This window comes from Anas acuta, chromosome 15 (genome assembly GCF_963932015.1).
Source record: "Anas acuta chromosome 15, bAnaAcu1.1, whole genome shotgun sequence".
Lineage (NCBI taxonomy): Eukaryota > Metazoa > Chordata > Aves > Anseriformes > Anatidae > Anas > Anas acuta.
Window position 1 is genome coordinate 8583940 of NC_088993.1, and position 14429 is coordinate 8598368.

General features: G+C 33.0%; 1 protein-coding gene across 4 annotated transcripts in view; it reads right to left on the reverse strand.

Moving 5' to 3' along the window:
• The window catches only part of SNX29 (sorting nexin 29), a 133715-nt gene that overhangs the window by 88860 nt on the left and 30426 nt on the right, over positions 1–14429 (reverse strand). For all 4 annotated transcript variants that reach the window (XR_011101751.1, XM_068699831.1, XM_068699833.1 and 1 more), the window contains exons 12-14: positions 13026–13089; positions 11466–11594; positions 2126–2208 (exon numbers count right to left, since the gene is read on the reverse strand). Coding sequence is in view for 3 of the 4 variants with exons in the window: in XM_068699831.1 (XP_068555932.1) it covers positions 2126–2208; positions 11466–11594; positions 13026–13089 (276 nt within the window). In the remaining variant the exon portion in view is untranslated. The remainder of the gene's footprint in view (positions 1–2125; positions 2209–11465; positions 11595–13025; positions 13090–14429) is intronic.

Sequence of the window (14429 nt, forward strand, 5' to 3'; positions counted from 1 at the left end):
GCCAGAAATTACACCATAAGTTTTACCTGTCCCAGAAGATGTTTTCAAGCCTGGACCCCATTTGCTAACCCTATGTGCAAGTTCTTTACAATACAAACAATTTCTAAAGACACAGGGCTGATACAGAAGTCCTGTGATCACTGGATAAAACACAGCATAGACTATGGATTTTGGTCTATATTTATGTCTTGTTATGACTAGGAGATAGTACAGGTGACTGATTTTAAACAGGATGCCTGGACACAAGAGGTAAAGACAGCTTGTTTGGTTCTTACTACTTTCCTCCACTGTTAAATGCACAGTTTTCTACTTCTTGTAGGCTTGTGATGCCTATATTGCTGTTCAGTGATCAATATTCACATTCCTTTCTCTATACATATTACTATTCAGGGATTATTTACACGCTTAAGTACTCTTCTGAATCAGAGGCCCCAATACTACTAAAAATTTCACATAAATCACCAATGACATAAGGGAGCAAAAATTATTTGTTTTTGTTAAAAAAAAAAAAAGTTAAGATAAATTATTACAAATATTAAAATAGTTCACATAGCTGAAATCTATTCTGGTCACTAATGCTAAATACTATAGCCAAATAGTGTGGATTGACTAAATATCCTTTAAGTGTGAAGCATACACGTATTCAGTTTTAAGAATGTTGGTAATGTTCCACCCCCCTATTTCATCCAGCAAATCTGACTATCCTACTTGGTTTCTATTCTTATCACTCACTAATTTGCATAATTTTATCATGGCAGAATATAGCTAGCCTAGGATTTTTTTTTTTTCCTTTTCCTATAATTAGGCTCATCATGGAAACTGTCAGTATCTAATGAAGGATAATTTCTGCTATTATAAGAAGCTTAAGAGATGTTTTTTGTGAATAACTCTTAAGATGAATCACTACGCTCCAGCAACGTCAGAAGTAAAAACATGTTCTTACAAACAACAAGCCTTTAAAGATGAATGAACTTTTTAAACTTTTTAAATTCAAGGTAAATATAGTGACTAGCCCTTAAGGACAGAATTAATGTAGTGTTCATTCATACAACCACCTGTATGACCACAACATTGACAATCTAAAAAGAAAAAAAGACTATACCAATTTCTTGAGAGCTACCTACTCTCTCGAAGAATCTTCTGTAGTCAGTAGTAATACAGTCCCACCAGAAGATAATTCAAAATCACTGGTCCAAAAAGATACTGTCATAGAAACTTCTATCCCCACTAAACAAATACAGGTCACACTGCTGATGACTTATCTTTCAGATCAAACATTTGCTAATTATAGTCAAAGAGGCTTAGCACAGAAAGCAAAGTGGTTGTTCTTAATACAAAGTCTATTTCAAACAGTCTACAAATGCTTATCTCCAAAATAGATACCACTAACACTATAATCTAGAGTTACTAAATTCTTACTTTTCAATAACACATTAATTCACAGATTATTTTTTAAAATAATTTTGTCTGATAGCTTTTTCTGGAGCATTACTTACTAAAAAGAAAACGACCTCCTTCATAAGACTCTCATCTATCAGAAAGTGCCCTGTAAATGTAACTAGAAAAATCTACATTGACATTTTCCTCAAAATATATCAAATATGTTATTTTTACTGTCGGGGATATTATTTTACCAGGGTTCAAAGAGATAAAATTATACCTTGCTAATCCCACTCGCATGTAAATTATTTTATTTGCTGTGATGAAGATTGAGCAAGCAAAGCAAGAACATCCTGATTCAGCACTAATTTGATCATGTGCCATCATATAAGATTATTTTCATTTGACATCAATCTGCATTACAAAACTGTTCACACAACAGCAAATAGCCCAGTGAGAGATGCATCAATGACAGTGTCCATAGAAACAGAATTAACTTCTTTTCAGCTTGGATCTTCAACAGGGTGTCATACTGGATAAAATGTGATAAAAAGATGGATAAAAAGCAGACTCTTGTAAACAAGATGCATGGCTGTTCACTGTCCATTTTTTCTTTGTAGATTTTTATATAAGTCTAGGAGTCACTTCCATCATTTGATTAATACAACTATGCCCCCAATAAACTGTCTCCACAAAAGAAAAACAAATCCTGTGCATGGATTTTTTTCCTTCATTTAATCCTTACCTTCCACTGTTTGACCTTCTCTTCTGAGCATCTGGACAGCTCCAACATACTTCTTAAGTTGCACTTTTAGCACCTCATTTTCTCTGTTTATAAAAAATAAAAAAGAATAAGCAAATATTATTGTTTTCTCAAAATAGAGGAAAGACCTTCTCAGTGGAAATAATCATGCTGTCTGTGATAATAAGCTTTATCTAGCTTGTGTCATCAAGATTAACAAAAAGCTTGACTTACACATTAAGTAATGTCAGCTGCAAAGTACTAGGAAAATTAGTCGTCCAGGTACACATATAAGTAATGATGACAGACTAGATATATAACACAGATTACAGAAAGCTGTAAACAGATTAACTTAACAAGACAGGCATTTTATTCATGGGAATTTATTTAGGAATTAGAAGTCTCCAGAAACACTTGCAAATGTTTGATGGCCCTTATCATACATTATATAAATACATATATAATTGCTTTTAGTAATTGTTTGAGGAGGAGTTTCTGTGTCAAAATTTCAACCATATTGCATATGGCCAGTGAAAATGCACAAATTTACACAGATACAAAGTGTTTCTTATGCTTTTGGAGTTGACTAATACACGAACAAAATATTTCAACTGAAACCTTCAGTCCCGCTTCAGTGGAAAGTGTGAACGAAATGTAAGCAAAATTGGTCATCAGCAGTAGCAAAGTATTCAAACTCCACGTACTACATTCAAGACATTTTTTTTTTTCCTCCAGTTATTTGGCCTCAAAAGAAGTTGAGTTATTCCAAATTCCTGAATGGGAGTGCAGTCACTCCAATGCATCATAGTAGTTAGAAGTCAGTGATTTATTAGAACAAGATCAGGAGAGGAGTAAGAAAGGGTGGCTTTTTTTGTTTTGTTTTGTTTTGTTGTTGTTTTGCTTCTCCTTTGGTTGGTTGGTTTTTAAAGTACAGCTTCAAAAAAAAATTCTTAATATCATCTAATGAAATTATAAAAAAAAAAAAAAAAAAAAAAAAGGAAAAACTTATTTTAGTTCAGGAGATACCAGTCTTTACCAGCAGTAATTTAAACAGCTACTGCATGTGTAATGGAGGGTTTTACATAGGTCTATTTTAGAAGACTTTTTTTATCAACATGTTTTACACATGCACCCATACCCACATATCCACAAATACATCCACATATACACAAACCTCCTAATATATATATATATTTATCCAAATTGATGCTATATTTTTATTCCTATGGATCTCAAATCAGTTTTCAATGTAATCTCAGCTTTATTCAATCATTTAGGTAGGAGGTTGCTAAGTCATTGGGAAGAAACTATTCATTACCCAACAATCAAATTTTAAACGAAGCTTTTGAAGGTTTTATGCATTTTAATATATTTTCATTTTCTATGCTACAAAGAACAAGTCAGATTTTGCACAAGAGATGGCAGGTGATGTTCAGATCAGCGTGCATGTAAATAAATAAATAAATACAGTATAACTATATGACAAATAAAAAACAGATCTAAGTAACTCATTCAGGAAAAAAAAAACATAAATGACACCTGGAACAAAAAAAATTTATCACCACAGAATTGTTCATGTCTGCATGTAAATAACTATACTCAATTACAATCTACTGAGGTTTAAGGACGCTCACGACAGAATCATAAACCATCTTGTTTCTGCATTTGAGAAGAGATTCAGCACCTGTCCATACTGCAATAACACAGAAAAAAAATAGGAATTCTTCCACTATTGTGCCTATGGTTCAATTTCATGATAAACAGATGAAGTACATATATATACCCTCTTCTGTATTTATGATAAAACTATGTTTTCCCATACCTCAGGAAAAAAAAAAAAAAAGAAAAGAAAAGCAATTTCTCATGTGTCTCAACTACAGAGGCCTGAATACTGTAATTAAGCTTCTGGAAGAAGTATCAGATACTGACAAATGCTTTCTGTGGAACTTACTCCTAAAACATGTCTTATTTCTAAATTCAGGTTAAAAAAAAATCAAGATGGCTTTGTCTTGTTAAAAAAAGTTCTTTAGAAAATAGTATAAAGGTACCAAATCTCCAAATAATAATAATAAAAAAAAAAAAAGACACGAATATCAATAACAACATGAAATAAAGACCTTACTGAAAGAATATGTACAGTTCATATAGAGAGCTGGGGCTAGATGACCTCCAGAGATGCCTTCCTACCTGAATTATCCTATGATCACACTATTAGGAAGTTCAAAACTAGTTAATTGTAATTATATTTAAAACAAAGCAAAAGAGGGTGTTGTATATAAGCCCTAAATGAAATATGAAACATAAGAAATATTACTCATGGCAGCAAAAGTTGAATTAAATATAATACATGAGACTATAGTATAAAACCAACCTTTGAAAATCTTTTCAATTTTCAAATTTAAGTTATGTTAGTCTCTCTCTCTCAGCACTGATACCAAATCTGAAGAAGTAAGAAGTGGCTTTGCGGTTAAGATAAACAACTTCCTCACCTTTCTTACAAATTAACATCCCATTTTTTATAATTGTTTTCCTAAATTGTGGCATTTCACCAACTAAGTGGAAAAAAGTTAGTTAATAAAGGAATATTCAGATTTGTTTTCACAAGCAGGGACAAGAGATACTTTTCCCTTCTGTCTAAGAAGTTGCTTAAGGTAAGCAGCGCAATCATTTCAAGATGCACAACGTATCACTGTACCTATCACTGAAGTGCTATGCAGCTAAGTCTGAAGGAATTGCTAGAAAACAGATTATATATTAATCAAAATGCCAAATCAAAACCAATGTGGCTTAAATAATACAGACACTAGATATGAGGAGGCAGATTAGGTTACAGAAGGTACAGTAAACAGAAGGTACATAAAAGTCCAAACGCTGCAATAAAAAAGTAGTTTGTTTCCCCTCCCCCATTTCCCTACACAGTACATTTTAATGCACATTTAATCTGCTCTTCTTGCTACAAACCCCATCCTTTGTAAGGGATGCTTTCCTCTAGCATCCCTGAACACAGTCTAAGAATATGCAATCTGAGATTAGCCAATTTCATGCTCAACTTCAATAAACCTCTCTGCCTCACAAAGTGATGTAATAGTACACCATACAAAAAAAATCTCAATTGAAAAACAGTAACATTGCCATGGAGCCACTGGCACAAAATGTCCCTGCAATTTGAGAAAGGATCATTGACAAGGGGAAAAAAAAAAAAAAAAAAAAGACAGCTTATAAAATAATACCAGAGTTTATTTATTCCATTCTATCAAAAGGCTAGGAAATAGGTTAAACACTGAAACTACTTCCTTTAAAACAATCAGATAACTATTATGAAAGAACTATTGAAATACTTCACATGGAAAAAAAAAAAAGATTACTGCTACTTGAAAGTTAAATGACCTAAGAAGTTCTCCATTTTTAAAAAAAAACTTAGAGAAATATTTCTGAGTTTCCTAACTAAGCTAGTATTTCGTACAGAAGACCAGCTGAATAAGTCAAATTTGCAGATGTCCAGACATAATCATTTCAGCACTGACTGATGATGTCTCAATCAGAGCAATATTTTTCCAGTGGCCCAGATCCTGCAAACACACACACAGTCTTACTAAAACTAATATGATTATCCATGTAAAGCTGAGGTTATTGGATTAATTCTCAACTGAGACATTACCGAACTGCACTGCATCTTACCACAGATACCTAACACCAGATCTAAAATTAAAAAAAAAAATAAATCCAAAAGCTCTGTAAAACAGGATGAAGAATCAAAGAGTTTTTGCATTGCAAGACACTATCATTGCGTTGAAATGTATGTGTGGCCTTCTTCCGTGAAATATGACTGACAGGAACAAGAATACTTATTTGCCTAAAGTATGTTCTAGTGACTTCTTCACTTGAGTCTTAATTCTGCAGTTAATTCTTAATTCTGCTACACGACAATGGGTAAAAACAAAGAGCAAGTTACAGTTACTTTTGAGTGTATTGTCAATAAACAAGCATATTAGGGATGTACCAGGTGTGCATATATATATATATATATATATATATATATATTCAATAGATATTCCTGTTTCTTTTTCTACTTGCAAAAGAAATCATCTTCACAGAAAGTAAACAGCATCAGAATAAATTGTAAGCATCTATCCTAAAGTATCACTTTATTTACTAATAAATATAATTCCACTACATCTCAAATAATTGTTTCATTCTTTTCATTTCACAAAAGGAGCACATTGTATATTGAAAAAAAGGGGGTGAGAAAACCACTATTCCAAAATTTTTAACTAGAATGACTGATCCTCAGTCATTAATTAGAATTACTGGTCCTCACTAAGCAAACAACTCAAGATTATTCTTTCTTTTCTTTTTTGTCACCAGAAAGGCTGAAATTAGTGTTCTCAAAGTATTCAAGAAGGTGTTTACATCAAATTCTTAGCAAGAGTTCTGGGGACACACAAATATTAGCTCATAAAATAAGTATATTTGCTCATCAAACTACAATAGTCAGGTTATTAAATTACTTTCCTGACCTAATATGTTCATAATTTTATAATTCAGGGAAGTTTTCTACTCTTGTCATGTGATTAACTGCTTCTGCGGTAAATAGTGAAGGTTTCATTACTACAAATTATCTGAAAACTTGTTTCCTCTTATTCACTTAATGTATTATGTGGCACATAGAAATCACGTCCACAATTTTTGTTATTTCAACTTCTTTAATATCAGAATTATTCAGATTGTCCAAATTCTGAGCTTAAAATGCTACTAAAAATGTTTTACTAATCCTAATATTGCAGCAGCAGCACCCACATCATAGAAAGTGAACCAACAAAAGCAACTTAAAGGAAAAATCTACATTCAAAAATAACTCTATACGAAGTTTCTTACTTGCTGGAAAATGAGTTGCAATGAATCATTAAAGAAATGCATTTGAAGTCCAAAATAATGGTGATATTAAAATTTGTTGCATCTAAGCAGCTCCCAACATTGTTTATATCATGGGATAAGACAAAATGACTTTCAGAAGAACAATCACTACAACACACCCAACCTCCATCATAATTAGAGAAATTACATAAAATTGTTTTAAAATAACATTTTAGTCTAAGTGAGCATCTCTTTAGATCCTTCTATAAAAACTCCTTATCTGTTCTTTAAAAGGGTACATGCATGACAAATACCTGATTCACCTACATGTCAATGCAAATTCTAAAACTGTGGGGGTAGTGAGTCAAAGAAATATGAATATACAAATCCTATAACCTGAAACGTGAATATTAAATGATGATGTACTTGTATTGTCTCCATTGCCCTACATCATACGAATGTCAAACCCACTTGTGTATATCTCTCCCTCCCTCAAACTGCATATTTAGGTCTGATGTGTCATCAAAAGCAGAATTAGAAGCATTCTAAATATATTTATATTACCTTTATGTTTATCATAGATCTCTAGATCTGCTACACAATAAAAAGCTTATAGGAACCTCAGTCATGGTACTTCACCACAACTGACAGGAAACACTGCGCCTGCATATGCAGAAAACAAATACTCCTCTCTGTAACAAGGCACAGATTACTAACCTTATTTAACATTCGGAATAGGCTTGTTGTTTACTATACATGTGAATCATCCCCAAGATTTCAGGCATCATAGGTTACTCCAGAGCTTATTTAGAGTTGTAAGAAGACAAACATACCATTACAGCTGCATTCACCTTCAAAAGCCTTACTTATCTAAATTTAAGTGATTTAGCTTAAAAGACCGTTTAAAATTCATTGCTGTGCACAACAGTAGCACAAAAGCAATCTTTAGGTAAGCCACTACTGGTGTGTCCCAGGGTTCAATACTAGTGCCAATGCTCTATTAGCATTTTTATTAATGACCTGGATACAGAGAAAGTGCACCCTTGGTAAGTTCACAGACCATACAAAACTGGAGGAGCGGCCAATACACCAGATGGGGAGAAAGTCCAAGAAAATACTTGGAAATACATCTAGTCCTAAGAAATACTTAGAAAAATTAACAATTAAGATTAAAAATCTAAAGTTAGTGGCAGTGTCACACAAACAATTTAGGTAGGGTATGACTCAAAACTCTGCTTCTGCCTCAGCTCATCTGTCTTGGCAAAGAAGTAAGCTGCATTAGACTTGGACACTTGGCAAACGTGTTTTCTAACACATCAGTGTTCCTCATGACACAGCGAGAGAAGGAAAGGGGGACACATACTCAAGAAGTCACTTATTTTCTGAAGGTTGACATTGCAGTACAAGGAATCTCTTAGGTGTAGGCAAAAAAGAGGTCTCATGCTCATTTCCCAGTGCACATGTGCACTGTTCAGTTTCTGCTTCACAGCTTTAAACCATTCTGTCTTCTCTGACATGAGTACAAATACTGATAGCAACATCCTTTATTTATTCTGCCTTTATTTATCTTTCAGGGACTAAAACACCCTTGATTTGGCTGAAGACATGTAATGGTCTAAAGATCATACAATGAGCTGCAGGCTTCAGTCAATATATGCTTTATTATGTCCTCACTTCGCCCTGTCTTCCACCAAGAGATGATTTAATTTCAAGGCCAATTAAGGCTTCAAAATGTCAAAATTTACTCATAAGAGCGCTTCATAAACTCATACAAAACAAACCCTAAAGACAATTAGTATGTTTTAGATTACAGTAAGCAATCAACATAAACTTAGGACAATAAGAAGTCAGTTTTTGTTTTGTTTAAACAGTAATTCTGAAAAGGCAAATAACTGATTTATAAAAGCAATACATATGTATAATTTACATCTGAAGAAATTTGAAAAATATCTCTGAAAGCAGATATTAAGTGACAAAAAAAGTTGAAAAAATCACTTATATAGAAATACACTTTAATAAAAAAGTTAAAATAATTACATTGAATTTAACAAAAAGGACTTACTACAAAGTTAACGGATTGCAGAATAAGACTTGGCAAAGACAATCACCAATGTAAGACGTAGCTAAAAGCCAAAAACAATTGTTGTTGTTTTTTTTTTTTTACATATAAATATGAGATGTAGTAATAAAAATACAACTGCATGACAGGACCACAGAAAGCATCACTACTATTCTAATTTTTAAGACAATCATAAGCCTCTCTCTGTGTGATTAACAGTTAAATTACTCATCTTAGATAAAAATTCAATTAATTTTTAAACACTTAAAATGAAACATCCATTATTTTACGGTCAAGAGCAGTTAGATGACCACGAAGAGAGGACAGGACAACACTTTGTACGCTATTAAAGTGCTCCAGTACTTAATTTTAAACAAACAATTACTTAAAAAAAAAAATTCACCACTTCAGAATCTTATACTATTCACAATGTTTGGCAACAACTGTTGTTTATGATACAGCAGTTGATAAAGTAGTCAGCCATGAAAACCTGACAAGAGGACCAAAAAATGAATGAGAACTCACTGATTACTCATTCTACAACCATGAGAAAAAGCCAGATGGTTGAAACTCAACTTCAACCTCAAGGACCCACTAGCACATCCATGACAGATTTAATATGCAATGTCTGAACTTTCTCCCAAGATCAGTACCAAACTAACAACATATTCACACATCCATAGAGTCTGTACCACAGAGTTAGTTAGCTCAAGAAAGCAATACAAGATAATATATCCCTAAGGACATAGTTTGAAGACGACTGTTCTGTGCTTTAGGAAAAATATTTCAGTCATGGCCCACTGGTATGGGCATAACATCTACTTAAAACTTTTGCTGTGAAATACTTCATACAGTCTTCTTGTTTAAAAAGATATAAAGGGATTTTTGAATGGAAAAACATATTTATCTCAAGTGAGCCACGCTGTTCACATCATTTCCATCTATGTATTTCTGGCTATATGGTGTCCAACAGCTGATCTATTGACATTAAATATGGCCTGATTATGAGATTTCTTCTGAAGAATGTTAAATAACATATTGTACTGTAATGATGAAAACTGAGGTCATGCTTTTTGCCATAAATCATCACAGAGATAAAACATAAAGACATTTTCACACCTGATTTAAAAATTAAGTAATTTAAAAAAATAAAAATAAATAAAAAAAATTAAGTAAAAATTCAGAATTAAGAGAAACAGTAAATTATGAAAGGAACAAGACAGATCAACCCGACTTTCTGTCAGTTTGCTAATAGGACAAAAATTAATGAAAAAATACATTGTTTTTTAAAAAAGAGGACTGTTTGTTGCTTTTTTATTTTGTTAATGCTGAAAAACGATGGAATGGACTAAATAATAAATGTCTTTACAAAGTTGTTGTCCTCTCCTCCCCATCCCCCCAAAGACTTCAGCATTTCTGAAATGATACAAAAACAAGTGTAGAAACTATTTGGAATATAAAAATTCTAAGCAGTCTTTACATATTTCTTGCTTAACAATTAAATACTCGTGATACTTTTTTGCCTGTTGGCTTCCAAGATCCCTTAACAGCATTGCCAGAAAAAAAGTTATACAAGTTGGAAAAGCATTCCAGACCTTGTCAAAGCTTAAAGACACGTAACAGTTGTTCATTCTTGTTCCAACTCATTCACTACAACATACATTAGAAATATTACTGGTAAAAAAACAACAAAAAAAAGAATAAAATTGGAAAACTAATGTTCATGTAAGCACATATACCTGATATCAAATCTATGAGAAATCCTATGATAGGATTGTCAACTTGTTGACAGAGCAAGATGAAATATTTGTGGGATTTGGGGGTTCATAACCTTAACTACATACGTGATTTGATGAAAAAAAGTATGTGTGTGTGTACACACACACACACACCCCTAAATATTCTTTCATATTCACTGAAAGGCAAGCTGTTTGGTGATTTTTTCCTAGTATACATTTTGTCAAAATCTGGTGCTATCATTTTTTAAAGGAAATATCTGAAAGGTTTAAAATTTAGAACAGACTTTAATTAAACAATTTTCCCCCTATTATATTTAAGTTCTGTCGTAAAACTAAGGTTTGGGGAGTACTAATTCCAGATCATGTTAGGCACTTCAACAACATTAAGAATAGAATATATCACGTACGAGGGAAAAATCCTAGAACCATGATTATTATGATAGCTCTACCAGGAATTTCCAAACTTTTAAGTAGAAGAGGGAAAAAAAAAAAGTGTGGGGTTAGAACTGGACAAAAAAAAAGGTACATAAAGAAAGAAGTCTACTTACATTTACCTGATGTGTTCCTTTGTATTAGTCTCATTACTTAACTGCCACTATTTTCATGGCTTATATTTCTTATTATTAGTCTAATTTCTTTTGGAAAATTACTTTTTAATTGCTGCTATTATGAGTATTTTAGTGCTCCTCACCTTGCCAAGGCTTGGACTTTTGTGGCATGCCGCTCTTCCTGTTCTGCTACTTTCCTTCTCCAGTTGTCCATTTCCTGCCTCAGTGCTGCAGAATGCTCCATCTCTCCATCAAGCAGGTTTCGCAGGGACCTGGAAGAAGGTAGCAGCATCTGTTAGAACACCGCTAACAGTAATTAGAGAATCCTCTATGAATCACAGAGTAAGTTATCTGAATGATACCACTAATGTCATCCTAAAATTTCTTTATTCAATGTAAAAAACACCTGATTTGATTAAACAAGGATATGAAAAGCTGCAAGAAAAAAGTACCCAATAAAAATCAGTTGCAAGTGCTTGCTATTAATTTGTATTAATCTCGTCAGCATGGCCAAAGCACAACCTATTACAGTATCTACTACACTACCACACAAAAAGAATTTCCTATCATAGAAAGTAGCTTATAATCTCATCTCAGTGCTTCAGTGCAAGCTCCTACTTCTCAGAAAGAATCTATAAGCAACATGTTTATTAGCCAGAGCAGGGGACAGGTAGGACTCTTGTCTCTACTGAGAGTACTGTCATATATCTTTGTGTAACACCTTTGATGAGATACCAAAGGTCAGCAGAATGACATAAACACCCCACCCCACCAAAAAAAAAAAAAAAAAGAAGCTGAATGAAACAATAACTACCAACTACGTCAGTGTGGAGAAGAGGCAGCAAAATGGGATCAGTTGGTAGTCTCGACATGAAAAAAAAAAAAAACCCTTCATTTCTTTTAAAAACATAAATTACCAAAAAAGTTTTTCTATAGAGTAGCAATAGTACATCTCAAATATATTTTCATTTGTCTTGTCACATGTTCCAATATACTAAAAAAAAAAAAAGTAGGCTTGATGGCATTTTAAATGAATGACATTTTTCACATTTACATCATTTTTTTGTCCAAGGTAAACATGAGGATATTCACAAATGACAGCCACTTTCAGTGTAACACTGAGTGGTCCTACATCAGTACCACTACATCAGAGTAACAGTGTAACCACAGAGTGGTCCTACATCATTTCTGCACGAGAAAGCGGAAAAAAGAAACTTCCTGAATATTTGCATAAACAAATCAGGACAAACTTTCACTTTTTCAGAAAGCTGCCTTAAGAGATAGTAGGAATCTTTTGGCTGTAAGTTTTGGTTTTGAAAAAACTACAACTTGTGAAACCTCCCAAAGACAAATGGCTATATGTGATTTGAAATCGAAGGAAAAAGTAGACCTGTAAACACTACTTGTCAGTATCCACAGCTGAATATTAAACTACTAAGCATACCTTTTACAAATATGTCTATCTATCTATCTATCTATAGATAGATAGATCTATATCTATAGATATATAGATCTATAGATAGATAGATATATCTATCTATCTATAGATATGCTACTATAGATAGATAGATAGATATCAGGAGGATGACAAAAAGATTATGTCCTTTGTCCTTTATACAAAGGACAGCTTGTATTAGAGAAATCAAATGATAACAGGTTTTTGAAATTATATAGTGCCTCTTGACTAGAAAAAAGAAAACTACCTATTCTGTTCTTCCAGTTCATCCTTTCTGTTCATCATGGCCACAATAGCTTGACGAAGTTCGTCTAAAGACAAAAAAGAAGGGACAAAAAAGGTTAATTTCCATGTATATTTTTGTTCATTTCAGATCTAACAGTCACATACACAGTGTCATTAATTAAGCAACACACTTAACATGATGTCAAGGTCATTTGCTACTCAGCAAAGCACCTAACAATTCTCTTCATCTCATCACCAACTTGAGCAATCTTTCAAAAACTGTATTATTTAAACATCATACCAGAAGTACTGATCAAACTAACCTAGTCTGTATTTGGCTTTAATGCAAACATTGTAAATGTCTGTCTACAGCTACAGCTGATTTATTTTCAATCACAGCCACATGGGGCATCTTAGGATACAATGCACCTTTTCACTGGAAACATATTAGTGAAATATATCGTTACTTGTGTACCATTTTCAAATGTTTCCTTGCTATATATCTTTGCTAGTGTTTTCCTTGCTATAAAACCTGATGCAGAACATGCAGGACAGTATTACTGTGAGACCAGAGAAGAGAGATTGACTCAACTCAATCTCAGTCTACTGCTTTAGAGACAACATGTTTTCTGAATTCTGCTATTACCAACAAAAAACTTTTTATTTCTTATAAATACCTTCAAAAATACCTCATCACATCATTACATCTAGAACTTAAAAATAAATAAATAAATAATGTACATTTTCTTTGAACTTGTAAGAAATGCCATCTTCAGCAGCACTACCATTTCAAGGGAGATTTGCAGTTTCAGTGAGGGGATAAGTTAAGGATCTTCTGCCTGTACACAAGTCAGTACTTCCTTGCCTTCTTTAGGGTTAGCTTTTTTTAGAGTAGCTTTTCTGTGCTGTACAGAGAAGTGTCAACTTGAAGCCATGCACCTGGAGTCCTGCAGCTATTATGAAGTTTTTACCATGCAACTGTACAGCTGTACTATTACTATTTACTACAAATTTACTGAAAAATATTAGGAATTAATCACCTAATCTAAAACAGATTTCGACTTCCAGATACTGCACAAATCCCTGAAATACATGAAGCACATCTTCAAAGATTTGAATGGCTTATCTGCAAACATCTGAATGGACATGTGCCCTAAACTAATCTTTTTTTTTTTTTTTTTTTTGAAAGCTTGATTAACAATTTCACACAGGTTTATCAATAATTTTAGAGACCTTCTGCAGGGACAAAATACATTATAACATCCCCCTAACAGTTAAACAAACTGTTCCTGTTTATAAATACAATAAATCAGATGACTGTGTTCTGCAAGTATTCAAAGCAGATGTCAGCAAATTTTCTGAGCTTTTACTGAAACCATATTAACGGAACTGGTATTACTTAATTTCTGCGAGCAAGAAAAGCCAC